Source organism: Erinaceus europaeus, chromosome 8 (assembly GCF_950295315.1).
Source record: "Erinaceus europaeus chromosome 8, mEriEur2.1, whole genome shotgun sequence".
Lineage (NCBI taxonomy): Eukaryota > Metazoa > Chordata > Mammalia > Eulipotyphla > Erinaceidae > Erinaceus > Erinaceus europaeus.
In genome coordinates, this window is record NC_080169.1 from 116,680,764 (window position 1) to 116,703,414 (window position 22,651).

General features: G+C 42.2%; 1 protein-coding gene across 4 annotated transcripts in view; it reads right to left on the reverse strand.

Annotated features, from left to right (window-relative positions):
- Positions 1-3,332: 3,332 nt before the first annotated feature.
- The window catches only part of TPK1 (thiamin pyrophosphokinase 1), a 453,436-nt gene continuing 434,117 nt past the window's right edge, over positions 3,333-22,651 (reverse strand). For all 4 annotated transcript variants that reach the window (XM_016187821.2, XM_060196763.1, XM_060196761.1 and 1 more), the window contains one exon: positions 3,333-4,313. In XM_016187821.2, coding sequence (XP_016043307.1) covers positions 4,195-4,313 — 119 coding nt within the window. In that variant the 3' untranslated portion in view covers positions 3,333-4,194. The remainder of the gene's footprint in view (positions 4,314-22,651) is intronic.

Genomic DNA, 22,651 nt, shown 5'->3' on the forward strand with positions numbered 1-22,651 from the left:
GTATGGACCCAAGGTCATTGTGGGATGCAGAAGGTGGAAGGTCTGGCTTCTGTAATTGCTTCCCCGCTGAACATGGGTGTTGACAGGTCGATCCATACCCCCAGCCTATCTCTCTCTTTCCCTAGTGGGGCAGGGTTCTGGGGAAGTGGGGCTCCAGGACACATGGGTGGGGTCCTCTGCTCAGGAAAGTCGGGTTGCATCCCCTCCATTGGAAGCTTTCCTATTCTTTATCCCTCTGGGAGAATGGATCCAGGATTATTATGGGGCGCAGAAGGTGGGAGGTCTGGCTTCTGTAATTGCTTCTTTGCTGGATATGGGAGTTGGCAGGTCAATCCATACTCCCAGCCTGTTTCTGTCTTTCCCTACTGGGGCAGGGCTCAGGGGAGGTAGGGTACCAGGACATATTGGTGAGATCATCTACCCAGGGAAGTCATGTTGGTGTCATGGTAGCATTTGCAGCTTGGTGGCTGAAAAGGCATTAAGATATAAAGCAGAAAAAAATTGTTTAATAATCAGAAACTTAAAGGTAAGAAAATAGGAGATGAGCTTTGGGTTCTCCATTTTGGGAAAAGTTAGGAAGTCTATTTTAGGTCTATTCAAGGGGGCTGTGACTTTATTAATTCTTGCTTGAGCCCAACAGCTAACATGCAAGTGGGCTAAATGTATTGTCTGGGGAGATGGTGTGAGAGTTGAGAGCAAGACTAGAAAGCTGTATCAGGGAAGAGAGTAGCTCCCAAATGAAGAGAAGCTTTAACATTGCAACTTCAATCTTGGACAGCTAGGGATCAAGCAAGGAACAAGCCCATGGAACCCATCCCTGAGGCCTGAATACCAGTGGGAAGGGAGTGAATGCATCTGAAATGCCACACACAGCTTCTGCACACCTGCCACAGACAAGCTCTGGCTCTAAGACAGAAGATACAGTCAATAAGAAGAAACACCAAGCCCACCTTCCCAAGGGCTTTGTATTCCAGCAAATGCTTCATAATGCTAAACAATAATTTCAGTCAGGGCTTTCCCGTGAAATTTCATACTCATCATTTCTCATGCTTGCTGTTCAAAAGTAGAACTTCATTTTCTTTAGGTTTTAAGAATATTTGAAAAAGCAACAAATGCCTTACACTAGTATTATTAGTAGTCCAATATTCTTTTCCACCTTGGGACTCACACAGTATCAGCGACTAATCCCTAGCACTGCAAAAACGGTATCATCTGTTTTCCATCTACACCATGCCTAGGCCTCGCGTGAGCTTAATGTGCAGCTTGACGATAAGAGAATCCGGCATGAAGCCCAGCCAGTCTATCTTGGCGTTACTCTCTATCGCTCTCTGTCATTTCACGAACATCTCATAAAAACTGCAGCAAAGGTGGGTGCGAGGAATCACATCATTGCAAGACTGGCCAGCTCCTCATGGGGCGCGAGCGCTTCCACACTACGATCATCCTCACTGGCATTATGCTATTCCACTGCAGAATACTGTGCCCCAGTATGGTTCCGTAGCCCCCATGTCCACTTGGTCGATTCCAAATTATATTCCTCCATGAGGATAATTTCTGGAACCATCCGTTCCACCCTGGTTCCATGGCTGCCAGTTCTTAGCAACATCGCCCTGCCAGATATTTGTCGGGATGCGGCATCATCTAAGTTCATTTCCCACGTCTACGCTCGACCGGACCTGCCAATATACGCGGATATCTTCGCCCACCCTGTCCAACGCTTGACGTCTCGTCACCCAATCTGGTCCCCTATGCCTACACTGAACTTCTCTGTTCCAGTCTCTTGGAAACAGAATTGGCAGTCAGCTGAGGTAAAGAACAAACACCTCATCACAGAGCCCTGCAAGCGTCAACCCGGCTTTGACCTAGCACGTTATGATTGGGCCCTCCTCAATCGCTATCGAACAGGCCATGGCAGGTGCGCCGCTATGTTCCATCGCTGGGGAGCCAGAGATGACCCGAACTGCCCCTGCGGCTCCAGACAGACTATGACCCACATAGTCAACGACTGCCACCTCTCCAGATTCAAAGGAGGTCTCGAAACTTGACATCAGGCTCAACCTGACGCTGTTGACTGGCTACGGAAGAAGGGCAAACGCTAGAAGAAGAACAGGGTAGATAAGAAACTATACTTAAAATGCATTGCAAATATACAGTAACAAGAGCAGCTAGTCCCTGGCAGCATGTGGCCACAGCAGGTTGGACAGGGCCTATCATGACTTATATGGCGATATTTGCTGTGAATAGGGTAGAAAAGGGCAAGAAGGCAGAATAGCTTCTCATTTTTTTTTTTTTTGTCTTCAAGGTCATCGCTGGGGCTCATAACTGCACTAAGAATCCACTGCTCCTGGAGGCCATCTTTTCCCCATTCTGTTGCCCTTGCTGTTTTATTTATTGTTGTCATTGGATAGGACAGAGAGAAATGGAGAGAGGAGAGGAAGACTGAGAGGGGGAGAGAAAGATATACACCTTGCAGACCTGCTTCACTGCTTGTGAAGCGACCTTCCTGCAGGTGGGGAGCCGGGGGCTTGAACTGGGGCCTTGAACTGGGATCCTTATGCTAATCCTTGCGCTTCGTGCCATTAGTGCTTAACCCACTGCACCACTGCCCATCCCCCAGCTTCTCATTTAAAAAAAAATGAGGGGTTGGGTGGCGGCACATTTGGTGCAGTGCACACATTACCACACTCAAGCACCTGGGTTCAAGCTTCTGGTCCTCACCTGTAGGGGGGTGTTTCATGAGTGGCAAAGCAGTGTTGGTCTCTCTCTCTCCTTTTATTTTCTGTCTCCATCAAAAATCAGAACTAGAAAGACCATATTTTAAAAAGAAGCATGAATACATTATAGTGGCCTGCTGGTTTAACTGTCTGAATCAGTAGCCAGCCATGGGAGTAAACTGCCCAATAACATAGCCATGTCTACACTGGGTACTGTCTACACTGTCAGCAGAGGCATCAGACATCATCAAGCCACACACTTTCCCACGAAGGAAAAGGGACTCAGGGAATTCAGATGGATGTCAAGTCAAGGACAAAGATACACATCTCACATCCTTAGAACCGTATTCCCTTACCCCCACCTAGCACCCCATTCATTTTCTAAGATAGCCTGTGAACCAACAGTCTCAGTCTGAGACTATTTCTCTATTGATATATATTTTTAATTTCATCTTCACTGCACAACCTGTGCCGATCTCAATGTTGAGAAGGATAGATTTACCTATCACTCCACTAAAGGAAGGGGCATGCTTTCTTTAGAAGTTGAACTTGGGTGAGGTGGGGTGCATAGGAATTCCTTAGGGTTGTAAAGTCAAAAAGATACAGTCAATTATCATCTTATTTCTCACAGCATTTATTTTTATTTACATAATTTCCTACCTCCAAGTGTAGTTATTTTATTTGTGTAGCATCAGGGAATGGAGTCAGGGCCCTGAGCATGCGGGATATTATTCGACTGCCTTCCTGGTCCAATTTCCTCATCTTTTTTTTTTTTTTTTAATTTTTTTTGAGAGAAAGGAAAGAGATACCACAATAATAATGTCCTACCATCCTTGTACCTCCTCCATGGCTGTCCACAGTTCTCCCAAGGGGTGCTGGGCTAGCGACAAGGGCAGTAGTGCATATGTACTCTTCTGAGAGAACTATCTCCTATCCTGTCTTGATTTTTTTTTTTTAATACAGTAATTAAGGTGTAGTGAAATGTTACAGTTCTAATATCCCAATCTGAATGGGGTTTTCCTGCCTTACATTATTAAAAGGAAGGGAATACTGTAGACTCTCAGAAATAACACTTGGCATTAAGCATTTGAAGATGGGCGGGAGCTTCAGGGAGCTTGTTGGAGGTTGCTCAGCTGCAACAGAAAAAAAGAATTTTCTAGAACAAGTGGAATGATTAATAGCATCGGAATAATTAGGACCACATTTTATAGTGGAATGAACCATATTAGTTTCCCAACAGAATGTAACAGAGCTGATTTACTGAACAATGGTGCTCCATTCTCTAAAGTTAAGATCTGTCATATATAACATCCCCTGTTACTGGACTGTCTAAACATCAGCCTCCTGAAAACTAGCTGGCTTCCCCTGGAGGGGCTTTGGTGGCCGCAGAGTAAGAGGAACCGTTTCTCTTGTGCACTAAGTAAGGTCACTGGAAAGTGAGCCAATCTGGAGGCACGTCTGGCTGTCGGTCAGTCCAGGGTCAAAGCCTGATGCCCATGGTCCACAGGAGTGGGTGGTCTGTCTCCACAGTCACAACACCGGATCCATCATAGGTATTCGAAGTACTGATCAGTGTTCCAAAACGAAGTATATGATTTGCTGTAAGGAAACAAACAGAAACATTTCATGAAAGCCAGTCTTTCTTCAGTGTAGAAAGGCTTTGTTGAAAGTGACCAAGAAATCATGAAGCATGTGAATGGACAGAGATTACATAAGATGAAACAGATGGAATTGATAGCATGGGGTTTCTAAACCAAGAGTCTATAACTTGCCCGAACTACTCTTCGTATTGGCTATTGATTATTTACCATTTGCAGATAAAGGTCATTGTGACTGTGATATTTCACTAATTTCTTTTCGTCTGATGACTGCAAAGCTGCAACTCATTTCAGTAATGTGGCTCCTTAGTTCTTTGCCTGGATGTAGTCTCATTTCCTCTTCGATGATTCAGAATTAACATTTTTACACATGGCATTAAACTCTATAAAGATACAGTTTGAACTTCAAGTATAAATGATATGGAGCAGGAAGATAATTACTTGCAAAAAGCATGGGATTTGGGTCTTCTTTTCTCATAAAGTTAGAAACATAAGGCTTATTTCTGTGAAATTAATAGGCACTTGAAGGTCAAAGCCAACTTCCAAGTGTATAATCTTGAGCAAGACACCTGAGCTCAGCTGTATAATGCAGGCAAGTGATGAGATAATCCTTTAAACTACTGAATTATCAAAGCAGAGGATTAATAGGAAAGTTTATATATATATATATATATATATATATATATATATATATATATATGCCTAAGCATTGATTAGAAATCTGAGCTCTCTTTGCTTATCACTTCATCAATGTCCTATACAATTCATTATTATTATTACTATTTTATATTCTAAAATTCAAAGAGAAAAATAAATCCATGGAATCCACACTATTAGAGTCAAAAAAAGCTCCTTTTCCTTCACACAAATTCTATGAAGTTATATGGCACAAAATAATTTTGTCGCAAAGTTCACTCTCCACTAGAGGGAGTCTGTTATCTTTCTAAGGAAATTCTGAAAAGGCAATTTAAAAATACATAGAGACTATTAGAGGATAACATAGAATCAGTATTACTGGTTCACACTGTTTACTTAATAAAAATCGTTTTTTTTCATAGTTGTTAACACTTTTACCAGTGAAAACAGGAAGTTATCAAGGGAAACAATAACAGGAGCTCAGTGAATCTCATGTGAATATAACTCTGGCTTATAAATCCTTACAAAGGTGCAAAGTGCAAGGACCAGCATAAGGATCCTGGTTCCAGCCCCTGACCCCCCACCTGCAGGGGAGTCGCTTCAAAAGCGGTGAAGCAGGTCTGCAGGTGTCTATCTTTCTCTCCTCCTCTCTGTCTTCCCCTCCTCTCTCCATTTCTCTCAGTCCTATCCAACAACGACAACATCAATAACAACAATAATAACTACAACAATAAAACAAGGGTGATAAAAGGGAATAAATAAATATTAATAAAAAGTCCTTACAAAGAATCCCATGCCTCTTCAAAAGTCTGGAACTTTGGTGAGACAAAGCTTCTAAACAATATACATTTAATAATATACATTTATATCACCAGGCACAAGGATAGTGGGTTAAGGTCATGATCATGGAGAATTTCATTGCAAAATGAACTTGGAGTGACTTTTAGCCTTTCACTGGAGTTAGCTGTGAGTTTGTTAGAAATGGCCTTGTATGTGTTAATATGTTCTTTTTCTCTATATTTTTACATTTATTTATTTATTTATTTTCCCTTTTGTTGCCTTGTTGTTTAACATTGTTGTAGTTATTACTGCTGCTGTTATTGACGTCATTGTTGCTGGATAGGACAGAGAGAAATGGAGAGAGGAGGGAAGACAGAGGGGGAGAGAGAGATAGACACCTGCAGACCTGCTTCACCTCCTGTGAAGTGACTCCCCTGCAGGTGGGGAGCCGGGGGCTCGAACCCGGATCCTTACACCGGTCCTTGCACTTTGCACCACATGTGCTTAACCCACTGTGCCACCGCCCGACTCCCTCTCTGTAGCTTTTTTGATGAAAATTCTTTCAGTATGTGTGCTGCTGAAGTGAGCATGAGAAATTTTTTTTGAATGAACGCATTTTTTCAGTTTGTTTCTATCTTTATTAAACTGACAATACAAACGTTATCTTTCATTCTTAATGTTCTGTATCACATTTATAGATTAACATATGTGAAGTCATCCTTACATTCTAGAGAAGAACCTTAATTGATCATCAACAGATCTATTATTCTGTTACGGAGCTCTGATTTCAGTTTGCTCTTATTTTGGTTTGTGTGTGTTGGTCTGTCATTGAAATATTGACTTTTACTTCTCTTTTCTATGATTTTCTTTTCTTTTATTGTAGTACCTCTCTCAGGTTTTGATAATGTTGCTGAAGATGTTAGTTGCTTTGATAGTACCTTATACATTCTGTAGTTTTTTCTCCTTTTCTCCTTCCTTCCTTCCTTCCTTTCTCTCCTTCCATCTTTTTATTTCTTTCTTTTTAGTTTTTACTTTTCAAATGCTTGTTTTTAAGATCCCTGATTCTGCTGCACATTCCCATCTGTTTCTGAACCTCTCTTCCACATCCACCAGATCAAGCCTTTCATTGTTTAGTGCTAGGAATTTAGGGGAATTGTTTCTAACTCTCTGTTGAAGTCCTCATTTTGTGTAGTTATTTGTTCTTGTAGTTCACTAAACATTTAAAAATTCATTTCAAAAGATGTCATTTTTTAACTTAATGATACAAAAGCCCCACTGAGCTCCAACAGATGCTGACTTATACATTAAAAAAAAAAAAAGAAAAAGTAATAGAGGGGGCTGGGTGGTAGTGCACCAGATTAAGTGTGCATAGTACGAAGTGCAAGAACCAGCACAAGGATCCTGGTTCCAGCCAAGGGCTCCCCACCTGCAGGGGGTTGCTTCGCAAAGTGTGAAGCTGGCCTGCAGCTGTCTCTATTTCTTCCTCTCTATCTCCCCTGCCTCTCTCAATTTCTCTCTATTGTATCCAATTAAAAAAAAAAAGGAAAAAATATGGCCACCAGGAGCAGTGGATTCATAGTGCAGTCGAGCCCCAGTGGTAACCCTGGAGGCCAAAAACAAAACAACAACAACAAAAACATAATAGATAAAGGCAGATTATACACAATACAGTATATAGTATATATTCATATTGTATTTTCCCCCCATTCTTAGATACTGCATTGTCTACAAGTTGAATAGCTGGGTCAAGTAAATCTATAAGCACCTTTTTATTTTTGAGGAACACATGCTCACTCCAAATCTTTGTCACATTTAATTAAGACACGTACATTTTTGCATCAAAGTAAAGGACTCTGGGGTGGGGGGTTGTTCAGGTCCTGGAAAATGATGGTGAAGCAGGACCTAAGGGGGTGCGGGGGGTTAGAGTGATATGCAGAAAATTAAGAAAAGTTATACATGCACCAACTACTGTATTTTACTATTGACTGTACGCCATTAATTCCCCCCCCCCAATAAAGAAGAAAAAAAAGGTATGTACATTTTTAAAGACAGTGCTGGTGCACATTTGATAAACTATAGTATTGTACTGTGTTTTTTTTTTTAACTTTACTTTTATTTATTTACTTTAGATAGAGACAGAGAGGAATTGTGAGGGCAGGAGAGATAGGGAGGGGGAGAGAGAGATACCTGCAGCCCAGCTTCAGAGCTCATAAAACTTCCCCACTGCAGGTGAGGACCTGGGGGCTTGAAGCCAGATCCTTGTGCATGATAATGTGGGCACTCAACCAGGTACACCGCCACCTGGCTCATAAACTATGGTATTGTATAAGTAGAATGTGATTGCAGTCAACTGACTAGGACCGTGTGAGCCTAATTTTTAAAAAAAATATTTATTTTCCCTTTTGTTGCCCTTGTTGTTGTGGTTATTAGTGTTGTTATTGATGTCATCGCTGTTGGACAGGACAGAGAGAAAGGAAGAGAGGAGGGGAAGGCAAAGAGGGGGAGAAAAAGATAGACACCTGCAAATCTACTTCACCAGCAGTGAAGTGACGCCCCTGCAGGTGAGGAGCCGGGGGCTCGAACCGGGATCCTTAAACTGGTCCTTGCGCTGAACCTAATTTTTATATGCAGAGGAAACTGAAGGAAATCCATGTGGCTCACTTCATTGTCACGTCTGCTTTACTGTGCCGCATTGAATCAAACCCATGATTTCTCTGAGCTGGGGTCATATTGGGTTTGTTGGGATCTATGTTTTTTGGCATCCTCTGAGAATCTCAGAATGTAACTCCTCTGTGGATAAGGGGGGGAGGGTATTATACACAGAACAATGCAAACATTTCTCAAATCAATGAGTGGCTAGGTGGTGGCAGACTCGTGGAGCACACATGCTACCATGTGTGAGGACCTGGGTTCAAGGTCCCAGTTCCCACCTGCAAGGAGGAAGCTTTATAAGCTATGGAGTAATGTTGTGTTCTCCCTCTCTCTGTGTCTCTCACACCCCACCTCCCGCATCTCTACCAGACAAAAAGGGGGAAAAAAGGCTACTGGGAATGGTGGCATTGTAGTACAGACTCCTAGCTCTGGAAATAACCCTTTTGGCAAAAAATAACCCTGTTGGTATGGAGCTGGGGGCTCGAACCAGGATCCTCAGGTCGCTGGAAATCAGTGGAAATAATGGGGCACTAAAGAAAGGAGCTGACAAGCTTTGTTTGGGAAATGCTATACAAGGAAACTATCAGAGGAGAGTCATTATTTTTCCTCAGAGACATAATTGAGGCACTTCCAGTGGTTTCATGCTCAGGATTCAGCCTGAGTTTTGACCTGTAATTCACCGATGAGGAAAAGGAAGCTCAGAAAGGTTAAAAGCAGGGGCTCCGAGGCTAATAAAAGTTGCTAGAAACACACTGCTAAAGGAAGTTAGGGCAGTTGTTTGAGGAGCTCCACAGAGAATCAATGCTGGTCTGATTCCCCTGAAGGGCAGAGCTGTCAGCAGTCTGATGGGGCAGAGTAAGTGGGTGACTTAGGGCATAGAAAGACTCCAAAGACTTCAGTGAATACTGGTTATGTCAGATAGAGAAATGCGTAACGGATCCATTCTGGAGAATCTCCGGGTTTCCTGCTATCCTTGAGCATTCCATGCTAAGCTCTGGCTGTGAAGTCAGACTGACTGGACATCATTACATATTTCAGTCCTATGGTACCACTGACTACTTCACTAACTACTCCATACCGATCTGTTAACTCTTTAAAGATGCTGATGCATTTGTAGAAAATGTGCCTCCACTTGTAGCAGGAAAAAGCACATTGCACTGCCTCTAAAATCAGTTTACTGATACTGGCTGTAACCGTTTTAACTTTTTGAATGGTAGTTTAAAAAAGATCTTTATGTGTATATGTATAATTTATGTATAAAGACAGAAGACCTAAATCTGTATATATTTAAGGCAAACTGGGTGGGCGTAGATAGCACAATGGTTATGCGAAGAGATTCTCATGCTTGAGGCTCCAAAGTCCCAGGTTCAATGCCCCACACCACTGTAAGTCAGAGCTGAGCAGTGCTCTGGTAAAAAAAAAAAAAAAAAGTAAACTTTCTATGTAAAAATTACAAATTTAAACTTTATGAACTCTGCGAAGGTTAGATATTATATAATCGTTTTGTATAACAAGTGATGATCCTTATGGTGGTTCTTGAAGCTTTTCAAACATTAGTTGAACCATCACTACATTTTTACCTTCTAGAAGGTAGACAGTCACAGTTGTCCTTTTTGATGCAATTGTGAATGGAATTGTCATAATTATTCCTCTAGCTCATTGTACATGTAACAATTTATTTATTTATTTATTTATTTATTCCCTTTTGTTACCCTTGTTGTTTTATTGTTGTTGATATCGATGTCCTTGTTGTTGGATAGGACAGAGAGAAATGGAGAGAGGAGGGGAAGACAAAGAAGGGGGAGAGAAAGATAGACATCTACAGACCTGCCTAGCTGTCTGTGAAGTGACTCCCCTGCAGGTGGGGAGCCGGGGGCTCAAACTGGGATCTTCACGTGCGCTTAACCCGCTGCAACACCGCCCAACTCCCCTCATTGCACATTTTTATAAAGAAACACAAAAGACATTTCCTATGAAGAAACACAATGGATTTGTATATACTAATTCTGTGTACTCTCACTTTACGGTCTCATTTATTGATTCTAATGTTTTCTTTTAGCTCAGTACTTAGGGTTTTCCACATACATATTATCATGTCATCTGCAAGTAGCCATAGTATTTCTTCCTTCCATGACCCTTTTTATTTCCTTATCTAATTGCTCTGGCTAAGAATCTAATTATTGTGTTGAATAGCAAAGATGAGAATTAACACACGTCTTGTTTTTGATCTTGGAAGAGAGCATTTTAGCTTCTCACCACTGAGGATCATGTTAATGATGGCCTTTATTACAATGAGCTATATTCCTGCTTTTCTAGGCTTTTTTTTTTTAAATCATAATTGGTGTCAAACATGTCAAATGCTTTTTCTGCATCAACAGATATGATCACAGAATGTTTACCCTTACTCTTAGTGCTTTGTATTAAATTATTTGATATGGTTATATTGAAATTTCACTTTCCTTGATTAATTTCTATTTGGCCATTGTACATCATTTAGTTTGTTGTTGAATTCTGTCTGGTTAGTATTTTGCGGAGGATTTTTGAATCTATGTTCATCAGAGATATTTGTCTATAATTTTCATTTATTGAAATGTGGTTATCTGGTTTTGGGATATTGGCCTTATAAAATTTATTTAGAAGCATTTCCTCTTCAATTTTTGGATGTATTTGAGAAGGACTTTCATCAAGAACATAGTTGAAATTTTAGAGAAATTCACTAGATAAATATCTCTTTTTTGTGTACTGTTTTAATTTATTTTTAATCATTATTGGTCTGGTGTGGATGTCTATTTCTTTCTGAAACAGAATTTAAGTGTTATATGAGTCTAGGAATTTTTTCCATTTCCACTAGATTGTCCAATTTGTTTTAATGTGCATTTTCATAATCCTTTGTATTTCTTCAGTACTGGTTTTAACTTTACTTTCATTTCTGATTCTTTCAATTTTCTTTTCTCTGTTGTAGTGACTTTAGCTTACCATTTATCCAAAATGAACATATTAAACCACTTCAAATTTCAGTTTATGCTAGGAATGGAACAAGAAATACTTAGCATCTACTTAGCAGACAGAATGACTAGTATCTCTTTGCCTCTTGAGTTAATTGAAGGCTGAGAAGTAGGTAGCAGAATGTAGAAAAGAAAACGAAAGTGTGAAGCAGCAGCACACATAACTTACAACCATCAGTCAGATACATGGTGCATCCTGTAGAGAAGGTTCTCAGGATTTTTTTTTGGAAATGTAGAGGAGAGATAATCTTCCAGTAGTACTTCACATCTTCACCTTTCCAGCCATTAAGCCTCTAAATCTCACAGTGATCCTGCTGTTCCCATGTGAAAGTCTAACTGATGCTGTCTAACTGCTCATCCTGTCCTAGTGCTTATCTACAGCTTGACCCTCTTGGCCTAACCTTTAAGACATTTTCTTTTTTTTTTTTCTTTCTTTTTCTTTTTTATTTATTTAAAAAAGGAGATATTAACAAAGCCATAGGATAAGAGGGGTGCAACTCCACACAATTCCCACCACCAGAACTCTGCATCCCATCCCCTTCCCTGATAGCCTTCCTATTCTTTGTCCCTCTGGGAGCATGGACCCAAGAAGACCTTTTCTATCTGGAAATTTCTTCCCCTGTGCTTATGTCCTTTCTTTCTTTCTTTCTTTCTTTCTTTCTTTCTTTCTTTCTCCCTCCCTTTTCTCTCTCTCTTTCTCTCTTTATATTTCTCCCTCTCTCTCTCTCTCTGTTTCTTTCTTTCTCACCAGAATTTTCTCTGGGGCTTGGTGCCAGCACTGTGTATCTACTGCTCCCAGAGATCATTTTTTCCCCTCCCCCTTTTTTATCTTACAGAACAGACATAAGCTGAGAGAGAGAAGGGAGAAAGAACCTGCAGACCTGTTTCACCTCTCATGAAGCATTCCCCGCTGCAGCTGGGGAGTAGGGGCTTGAACCTGGGTCCTCTTTCATGGGAATGTGTGCTTAGAAGGGTGTGCCACTATTCAGCTCCCGTTAAGAAACTCCTTAGTCCCATACAAACTTCTTATGTGTCTCCTCCATTTTTGAAAATATCAAATCATTCCTATGCTTGCTGTAACCTTCAAGTTTAAAGTTAAGTGCCACGTTCTTGTAAACATGTTGATGATTCTTTGTAGATGTGTAGATGATTCTTTGTGTAGATGATTCTTTGATTCTCTGCACTTGAGGCTGAGTTAATAATTCCTTCTGTTCTATGGGTAAATAACTTGATTGCGTCTTTATTTGTGTCTATTATCGTTTTTATTGATTGATAGAGAAATGCAATTAAAGATAACATTGAGATACCACCTCACTCCTGTGAGAATGTCATACATCAAAAATGACAGCAGCAACAAATGCTGGAGAGGTTGTGGGGGCAAAGGAATCCTCCTACACTGCTGGTGGGAATGTAAATTGATCCAACCTCTGTGAAGAGCAGTCTGGAGAACTCTCACAAGGCTAGAAATAGACCTCCCATATGACTCAGTAATTTCTCTCCTAGGGATATGTCCTAAGGACTCCATAACACACAACCAAAAGATATGTTCATAGCAGCACAATTAGTAATAGCTAAACCTGGAAGTAAACCAAGTGCCCAACAACAGATGAGCGGCTGAGAAAGCTGTGGTATATATACACAATGGAATACTACACAGCTATGAAGAACAATGAATCCACCTTCTCTGACCCATCTTGGATGGAGCTAGAAGGAATTATGTTAAGTGAGTTAAGTCAGAAAGACAAAGACAAGTGTGGGAGATGATCCCACTCATCAACAGAAATTGAGAAACAACAGAAAGGGAAACTCAAAGAAGAATCTGACTGAGTTTATTATCATTATTTTGTGTCAGTCATTTGCCGTTTAGATTTTCATTCTAGAAAGGACAACGTATACAATGAACCCAAGACATCTAGTTCCACACAGAATGTAAAACTGTCCCAAAAACATTCAGGAAGATCTGTTTCTGTCATGCAGTAGTCATCACATTCACCTACCAAAAATATTTAGAAGGAGTTGGGCAGGGTATGCCTGGTTGAGCACACATATCACCATGCACAAAAACCTGGGTTCAGGACCCACCTGCAGCAGGGGAAACTCCATGACCGGTGAAGCAGGCCTGAAGGTACCTCTCTATGTCTCTTCATTACTATATCTTCCTCCTCTCTCAATTACTCTCTGTCCTACCAAATAAAAAGAAAAAAAAAAAAAGGGAAAGAATGGCTGTGAGGAGTGGGAGGGTCATCACGCAGACACTGAGCCCCAGTGATAACCCTGGTGCCAATAAAGAAAGGGGACATTGTTAGAGACCACCGTGAGACGGAGAATACTGATCGTCTTTCAAAACACCATGCTAACTAATAAAAAAGAATTCCCACAATTTGTAACAGCCAAAACCTGGAAGCAACCCAGGTGTCCAACAACAGATGAGTGGCTGAGCAAGTTGTTGTCTATATACACAATGGAATATTAACTCAGCTGTAAAAAATGGTGACTTCACCATTTTCAGCCGATCTTGGATGGACCTTGAAAAAATCATGTTGAGTGAAATAAGTCAGAAACAGAAGGATGAATATGGGATGATCTCACTCTCAGGCAGAAGTTGAAAAACAAGATCAGAAAAGAAAACACAAGTAGAACCTGAAATGGAATTGGTGTATCGCACCAAAGTAAAAGACTCTGGGGTGGGTGGGTGGGGAGAATACAGGTCCAAGAAGGATTCAGAGGACATAGTGGGGGTTGTATTATTATATGGGAAACTGGGGAATGTTGTGCATGTACAAACTATTGTACTTACTGTTGAATGTAAAACATTAATTCCCCAATAAAAAAAAAATTCCCAAGGACAAATGAAGAAAAATTTCTTTTTTTTACAGAAAAATGTCAAACACCTAAGGGACAAGTGACAGAACGAGAAAACTGAGAAGGTAGCGTTTTGCAGCCACCAGTGTTGTGATTGGTCCAGGCAAAGGCCGTCAATGGATGAGAACGTCACAGGAAGAGAGAGATGGGGAATAATCTTCTTACAGTCTCGACAAACCATTACGATTTTTCACCTTTAATTTCAAGAGAAGAAAACGGTGAATCACAGATCTTTTGAAGATCATCTTAACCAATGGGTTGAGCTCAATTTTCACCAGTAAAAGGGTCAACTAACTTTTCATGCCCGCTGTAGATACATATCATCTATGAAATAGTTTCTGTTAAAAAAACAATGCTTGAGTCCAGTGAGGGTAAAGCCCTCAGACCTATGAAGAATGTGGGCACTTGTTAAGTCACGGGGTTGGCCTTTTGAGAACTTTTAGTGTTTAGAGAATCAAAAGGAAAGGACTACATTTCCTGGATTAAAAGAGAATAAACACACATGGCAACTAATCCCAATGCATGCTTTCTAGTAGATCCTGTATTTAAAGAGAGCATGACTGGGGAAATTGAGGAACCTGGATATGGGATGGTATAACAATAATCTACTGGGCCCGGTGGTGGTGGTGGTGGTGGTGGTGGTGGCGGCGGTTGAGTGCACATTTTCTTATGCGCAATGGGTCAAGCCCTGGGCCCTCACCTGCAGGGGGGAAAGCTTTGCGAGTGGTGAAACACTCTCTTTATTAACATTTTTTATTAGTGACTCAATACCGATCTACACAATTATATGTCAACAGGGGTATAAATCCACACCGTTCCCACCACCAGAGTTCCGAATCCCAAGTCCCCCCCATCGCAAACCACCACAGTTCTCCGAAGGTTGCAGATGGGTTAACTGTCATCTCTGCAGCTTTCTGTCTATATTTGTATATAACTGTCCCCTTTTCCTTCCAGGTACAATCCTCTCTTCCCCTCCAAACCACTCACAATCCCATTAGTACATCCAAATATCTCTCCCCCTTTGCTCCTTTCTCCTTGGGACTTGATGGAGCTGGAGTTCGGAGCCCTCTTATCCTCTTCCTTCTATCACTTCTCCCCCACTGGCAGTATGGATCAAAGCTATTTTTTGGGGTACAGAAGGTAAGAGTTCTGGCTTCTATAATTGCTTCTCTGCTGGATTTCAGTGTTGGCAAGTCAGGGAGCTACTCTCTTCCCTGATCCAGCTTTCTGGTCCTTTTCCTAGCCATGACATCATCTCCCCAGATAATAATTAGGATCCACCTGCATATCAGATTTCAGGCTCAGGCAAAAAACCATAGCTACAGGCCCTTTGAAACATAACTAAAATATGTCTACTAGCTAGTTACAAAATGGCAGACCTCCCAACACTTCACCTGCACTGTTCCAGCCTTTAGGTCCATAATTGTCCAACAGTTTGTTTGGCTTTCTATATTAACTCTCTTTTCAGCCACCAGGTTCCATATGCTAGCAGGATGTGACCAGACATCCCTGGACAGACAACCCCACCAATGTGCCTTGGAACTCTGCTTCCCCAGAACCCTTCTCCACTAGGGAAAGAGAGAGAGACAGGCTGGGAGTATGGAACAACCTGTCAATGCTCAAGTTCAGCAGGGAAGCAATTACAGAAGCCAGACCTTCAACCTTCGGCATCCCATAATGATCTTGGGTCTATATTCCCAGAGGGTTAAAAAGTAGGAAAGTTATCAGGGGAGGGGTTGGTATACAGACGTCTGGTGGTGGGAATTGTGCGAAGCTGTACCCCTCTTATCCTATGGTTTTGTCAAAGTTTCCTTTTTATAAATAAAAAATAAAATAAATAAAAACTCTTCTAATTTAGTATTTTAGTATTTTTTAGCTTATAATAAGACAGGAACTCAAAAATCATCACATGTATGTGACTTTACTTAGTAAAATAATTTTATAAATAAAAATAAAAGACTCAAGAAGACCTGAGAAATGAGCTTGAATGAGGTACCTGAACTTTGGGGTGTCAGGGAAAGTGATCAGAACAGAGCTCTTCATTGCATGCAGCTGACGATGACGATGCCTCAGTAGTGCTGCCTTTTCCTAATGCCATCTCCCCAAACCCTACTCCATAGCAGACTCCACCCAACCATTCTAACAGCTGATTTGTTCCTGAACTGCAGAGTCTGGGGCAAGGCTATTAGAATTGTGTACTCAGACCTACAGGGATGCAGAGGTTACATAGGCTCCTGTGCTGACTATGGGTTCCAGATAGATGGGATTTACAGTTAACAATATTTATACACTTTCCCCCTATTTGGGAGCTACTTTCTTCCCTGATTCTGATTTCCGGTCCCTTTTCCAACTATGACACCATCCCCCCCAGACAAGAGCTTAGGTCACCTGCACATTAGATGTCAGACACAGGAAAAAACTAGTTGGGTCATGGGTCCCTTGGAATATATCTAAAAAGACCTACTAGTTTTCTCCAAAATGGAGACCCCAAATCTCCATCTACAATATTCTTGCCTTTAGGTTCATGATTATTCAACTATTTGCTCTGCTTTCAGTCTTAACTCTTTTTTAGCCACCAGGTTCCAGATGCTACCATGATGCCAAATGGAATTCCCTGGCAGACACCATGTGTCCTGGAGCCCCACCTCCCCAGAGCCCTGCCCCACTAGGGAAAGAGAGAGACAGGCTGGGAGTATGGATCCACCTGTCAGTGCCCATGTTCAGTGGGGAAGCAATTACAGAAGCCAGACCTTCCACCTTCTGCATCCCATAATGACCCTGGGTCTATACTCCCAGAGGGATAGAGAATAGAAAAGCTGTCAGGGGAGGGAATGGGATATAGAGTTCTGGTGGTGGGAATTGTGTGGAATTGTACCCCCCTTATCATATGGTCATGTCAGTGGTTCATATATATATATATGGATTCTCTTCGAAAGTGGCCACGTTGGCCTTCATTCCTCTCAGAAATCACACACTTTCCTTGCCCTTGGTTGAGGGCTGGAAGTCATCAGAAAGCTTCTGCAGTTCAATTGTTCTCCCATCACTGCCTTTTCTGTGTTATGACTCAGCCTGCTACCTCCACCCTGCCCCTCGCCTCCTGCCCCAAGTGATTAAGGCCAAGCAAATGCTGCTGTGTTGAGGAATCAGAGCTAATGATGCCAGCTAGAAAATGCCTCCCAATTGGTCCAGGAGGTGGTGCAGTGGATAAGGCTTTGGACTTTCAAGCATGAGGTCCTGAGTTCAATCCCCGGCTGCATGCATCCTCTCTCTCTCCCCCCCCCCCCGCCCCTATCATTTCTCATGAATAAAGAAATAGAATCTTTAAAAAAGGTCTCTCAAGATTAGCATTCTCCAATGCTGAGGCTTTTCTAAAGTAGACAAAAACCAAAAAGGTACTTTATTTTATTAGCTGGGATCCCCGGAAGCATCAGTATAACATTAGCATTGTCCTTTTTAAAAAATATTTATTTATTTACTTTCCCTTTTGTTGCCCTTGTTGTTTTATTATTATAGTTATTATTTTTTTGTTATTGATGTCATCATTGTTGGATAGGACAGAGAGAAATGGAGAGAGGAGGGAAAGACAGAGAGGGGGAGAGAAAGACAGACACTTGCAGATCTGCTTCACCGCTTGTGAAGCGACTCCCCTGCAGGTGGGGAGCCAGAGCTCGAACTGGGATCCTTACGCTGGTCCTTGCGCTTTGGCATTGTCCTTTTTATGGGGTTTGTGGCCAAAGCAGTCGACCAAAGCTACTTTCATAACAAAGAAAATGCTCACTGGGTCTACACAATTAAAGGATCAGCATCTGGGTGTCGGGTGGTAGCGCAGCGGGTTAAGCACAGGTGTCGCAAAGCACAAGGACCAGCATAAGGATACTGGTTTGAGCCCCTGACTCCACACTTGCAGGGGAGTTGCTTCACAGGTGGTGAAGCAGGTCTTGAGGTGTCTATCTTTCTCTCCCCTTCTTGGTCTTCCCCCTCCTCTCTCCATTTCTCTCTGTCCTATCCAACAACAATGACAACAATAATAACTACACCAATAAAAATAAGAAGGGCAACAAAAGGGAATACATAAATAAAATAAATATTATTTTAAAAAAAGGGACAGTATGAATCACAGTATGAATCCATAAAATGTGGCCTGTTGCTGGGAATACGGATCAACCTGCAAACACCCATGTCCAGCCCAGCAGAGAAACAATTCTAGAACCAGAACTCCTACTTTCTATACCCTGTAAAGAATTCTGGTCCATCCTCTCAGAGGGTGAGAAATGTTAGGAGAAGATGACCAAAGGGCTCTGAACTCCAATTCCATCAGGACTCAGAGAGAGAAGAGGAAAAAAGGAATGCATTCAGAAGTAGTAACAGGCGTAGGCGTGGCTCAGAAAGGAATAGAAGAGGGGTGTGGCACACCTAGTTCCCTGCACTCATGACAGAGCACAAAGGAGCATGTTCAAGCCACAGGTCCCCACCTGCAGGGGGAAAGCTTCATGAGAGGAGAAGAGCTGCTGCAGGTGTCTCTCTGACCCTCTCCCTCACTTCTTCCTTCCTCTCCTTTCAATTTCCTTGTCTCTATCCAATAATAAACAAATAAAAAAATTAAAAAAAGGAAATAATAGTCCATTCAGATCTATTACCTTGAGAGAACTACTACAGTGTCCAGTGGAGGTAATGCAGACAGGAAACTCTGGTGGTAGGAACCATCTGGAATTATACCCCTGCTAACTCATTATTTTGTAAATCAATATTAAAAACACTAATATTTTTATTTATTTATTTATAAAAAGGAAACACTGACAAAACCATAGGATAAGAGGGGTACAACTCCACACGGTTCCTACCACCAGAACTCAGTATCCCATCCCTTCCCCTGATAGCCTTCCTATTCTTTATCCCTCTGGGAGTATGGACCCAAGTTCATTATGGGGTGCAGAAGGTGGGAGTTCTGGCTTATGTAATTGCTTCCCCACTGAACATGGGCGTTGACTGGTCGATCCATACTCCCAGGCTGCCTCTCTTCATTGTTCTTTTAAATGTGGCCTGTTGTGGCCTGGGATGTGGCTCAGTGGATAAAGCACTACTGCACTCTCAAGCATGAGGTCCCAGGTTCAATCCCCAGCAGCACAGGTACCAGGGTGATGTCTGGTTCTCTCTCTCCCTCCTGTTTTTCTCATTAATAAATAAATAAAATATTTTAAAAATGTGACCTGTTTACATTCACTAGTAGTTCTTAAATTCATGATCCCTATTAGACTGGCCTGATGTTTCAGTGTGAAGTCTGTTTCATATTTAAACGTGACGTGTACAATGGGAGCTGATATACTTTGCTTTCCCTCCTTCTACTCCTGCTGGGATCTTGCCCTGTGGCCTAAAAACTGATTTATTCTACCCTGTGCCCCCAGATATTCACACAAATGCAGGAAGTAGAGATTTGTACGGCAAAGATGATTGAGTCATAAGTCCAGGTTCCTTCTATGAAAACAGAATGGAACCTCCTTTACCCTCTTCATCTGTGAATTTTGCTGAGAGTCCTGCTGGTGATGTCATCATCCACTAACAAAAAAAAAAAAAAAAAAGAGAAAGAAAAGAAAAAAAAGAAAAACACCACACACACCATTTAATATCTCTCTGTAGTTATCTTGAAAGTAGCTCAAGGTGAAGATGAAAGAGCTAATGTCTGTCCAGGGCTTGGACTTTGCTAGAAAAACACTGCAGATTGGTCCTTTTATTATCTTTCATCTGCACTGAAAAACTTGAAAGTGGCGTTTGCATCTGTCCTTCAAATGTCAACAGAGATTATTATAAGCACATCTGTCAAATGGAAATGACACAGAAAAGTGAGGAAAAAGGGAAGGAAACATAAGGTTGCCCAGTCTAATCAGTTAACATCCACCGCACAAGCTGCAGGTCACATGCATATAGCATAAGCCAAGGAGACATAATCCGCGCTCTTTTAGAATTTACCAGTTAAACCAGGTAACCCCAGACAGACACACAAACAACCATGAAAAAAAGAAAACATGTCAACATGATGCTTCAGGTGAGGCCTAGGTGCATGGAAGAAAAGGAGTGATGAAAGGACTGTCAGAAAAGGCTGCCTCTTCCCTAGACCTTGAGACAGAAGAAAACAATTCAATGAAATCTCTTGGGAGTTGGGGAGGGAGCTCACGAGGTATGGGTGGGGGGGAGGGCAAGAGCGCTGCAGTGCACACAGCCTAGGTTTGAACCCCAACCCCACAGGAAGTTCCATTCTGTGGTGTCTCTCTGGTTCTTCCTGTATCTCTGAACAACGTCAGTCCTGGTGAGGAAGTCACACATAGGTGAAGCCCTGGTCCCACTAAAAGTAGAGCCTCTCCCAGCAAGTTTTTTGTTTATTTATTTGAATCAGATTTGTTTAAAATCAGACTACTTGCCGCTCTGTATATCAGATTATTTATACCTGCTCCATCAGATGACTTTTTAAAGGCAAATTTTTAAAATCATTTATATTTGATTTTATGAAACTTCCCACTCCCTGCAGGTGGGGACCAGGGGCTTGAACCCGGGTCCTTGCATACTGTAAGCACTTAACCAAGTGCATCACCACCTGGCCCCCATTGGGTGATTTATCATTCACAATAAGAGCAAAAGGATGTGGACTCAACTGGTATCTCTTACTGCTATCTTTATCCATCTAGGTTTTGTACATATTATGAGAGAGGAAGGATCGGGGTTAAGTGTAGGTGGAAGCAATAAGAATCATGAAAACCGTGAAAGAATCATGAAAACCATGGCACAGGCTTGCCTGTGACCTCAGAGAAGATACACACAGGGGCACCCACAAAGTCAAACCAGGAGGCCCTAAACAGAGAAGGACTTGAGAAGTCTCCATCCTGATTCACAGCTGTTGCCCTTAGAGGTTGTGGCAGAGAGAATAGAATAGGATAGGATAGGATAGGATAGGATAGGATAGGATAGGATAGGATAGGATAGGATAGGATAGGATAGGATAGGATAGGATAGGATAGGATAGGATAGGATAGGATAGGATAGGATAGGATAGGATAGGATAGGATAGGATAGGATAGGATAGGATAGGATAGGATAGGATAGGATAGGATAGGATAGGATAGGATAGAATAGAATAGAATAGAATAGAATAGAATAGAATAGAGAGGAGAGAGAGAGGAGGGGAGGGGAAGGGAGAGAGAGAGGGAGAGGGAGGAGGACAGAGAGGGAGAGAGAGAAGGAGAGGGGGAAGAAGAGAGGGGGAGAGGGAAAGGAAGAGAGAGAGGGATATGGAGAGAGATGGAGAGAGAGAAGGAGAGGGTGAGAGAGAGAGAAGGAGAAGGAGAGAGAGGGAGAGAAGGAGAGAGATAGAGGGAGAGAGAGAGGGAGAGAGAGGGAGAGGGAGAGAGAGAGGGAGAGAGAGAGAGGGAGAGAGAGAGGGAGAGAGGGAGAGCGGGAGAGAGAGGGAGAGAGGGAGAGAGAGAGGGAGAGAGAGAGGGAGAGAGAGAGGGAGAGAGGGAGAGAGGGAGGGAGAGAGGGAGAGAGAAGGAGAGAGAGGGAGAGAGAGAGGGAGAGAGAGGGAGAGTGGGAGAGAGAGAGGGAGAGAGAGAGGGAGAGAGAGGGAGAAAGAGAGGGAGAGAGAGGGAGAGAGAGGGAGAGAGAGGGAGAAAGAGAGGGAGAGAGAGGGAGAAGGAGAGAGGGAGAGAAAGAGAGGGAGAGGCAGAGAGAGAGGTAGAGGGAGGGAGAGGGATGGGGAGGGAGGAGAGAGGGAGAGAGAGAGAGAGAGAGAGATGCTTTCTAGCAACAAATAGACTTCTTTGTTAAACCTGATGAATGTGATTAGTCATTGCAGATGAAGACTGTACAGCAACAGAGAAGAATCACTTTCATTTAGACAGGGAAGAGAAAAGTCCACGCTTCCAACTATATACTAATGGATCACAACTGGGAAAATGTGTGTATGCTTAGAGATTAAAATGTTATATGTGTGTGTGTGTGTGTGCATATATAAATGCATGTATTTAACAATAAATGGAGTTTAAAAAACAGAAAAAGGGCTGGAGAGATCTCCGCAAGTCGGAGGACGGGGCTTGACCGTCTGGAGGTGCAGGCCTGATCTCTGGAACCTCTGTATGGCAGAGTTGAGCAGTTCTCTTGCCTCTCTCTCAGGTGAATAAACTTACCATTGTTTTAATCTGCTTTTTGTGTTCTCCCCCTATTTCTCTACAATATGTTTTATTTTATTTTGTTTATTTATTTTGCCTCCAAGGTTATTGCTGGGGCTCAGTGCCTGCACTAGGAATCCAGAATCCATGGACGCCATTCCCCACCCCCGCCCTTTTTGTTGCCCTTTGTTTATTGTCGTTGTTGTTGGATAGGACAGAGGGAAATGGAGAGGGAAGGGGAAGACACATGG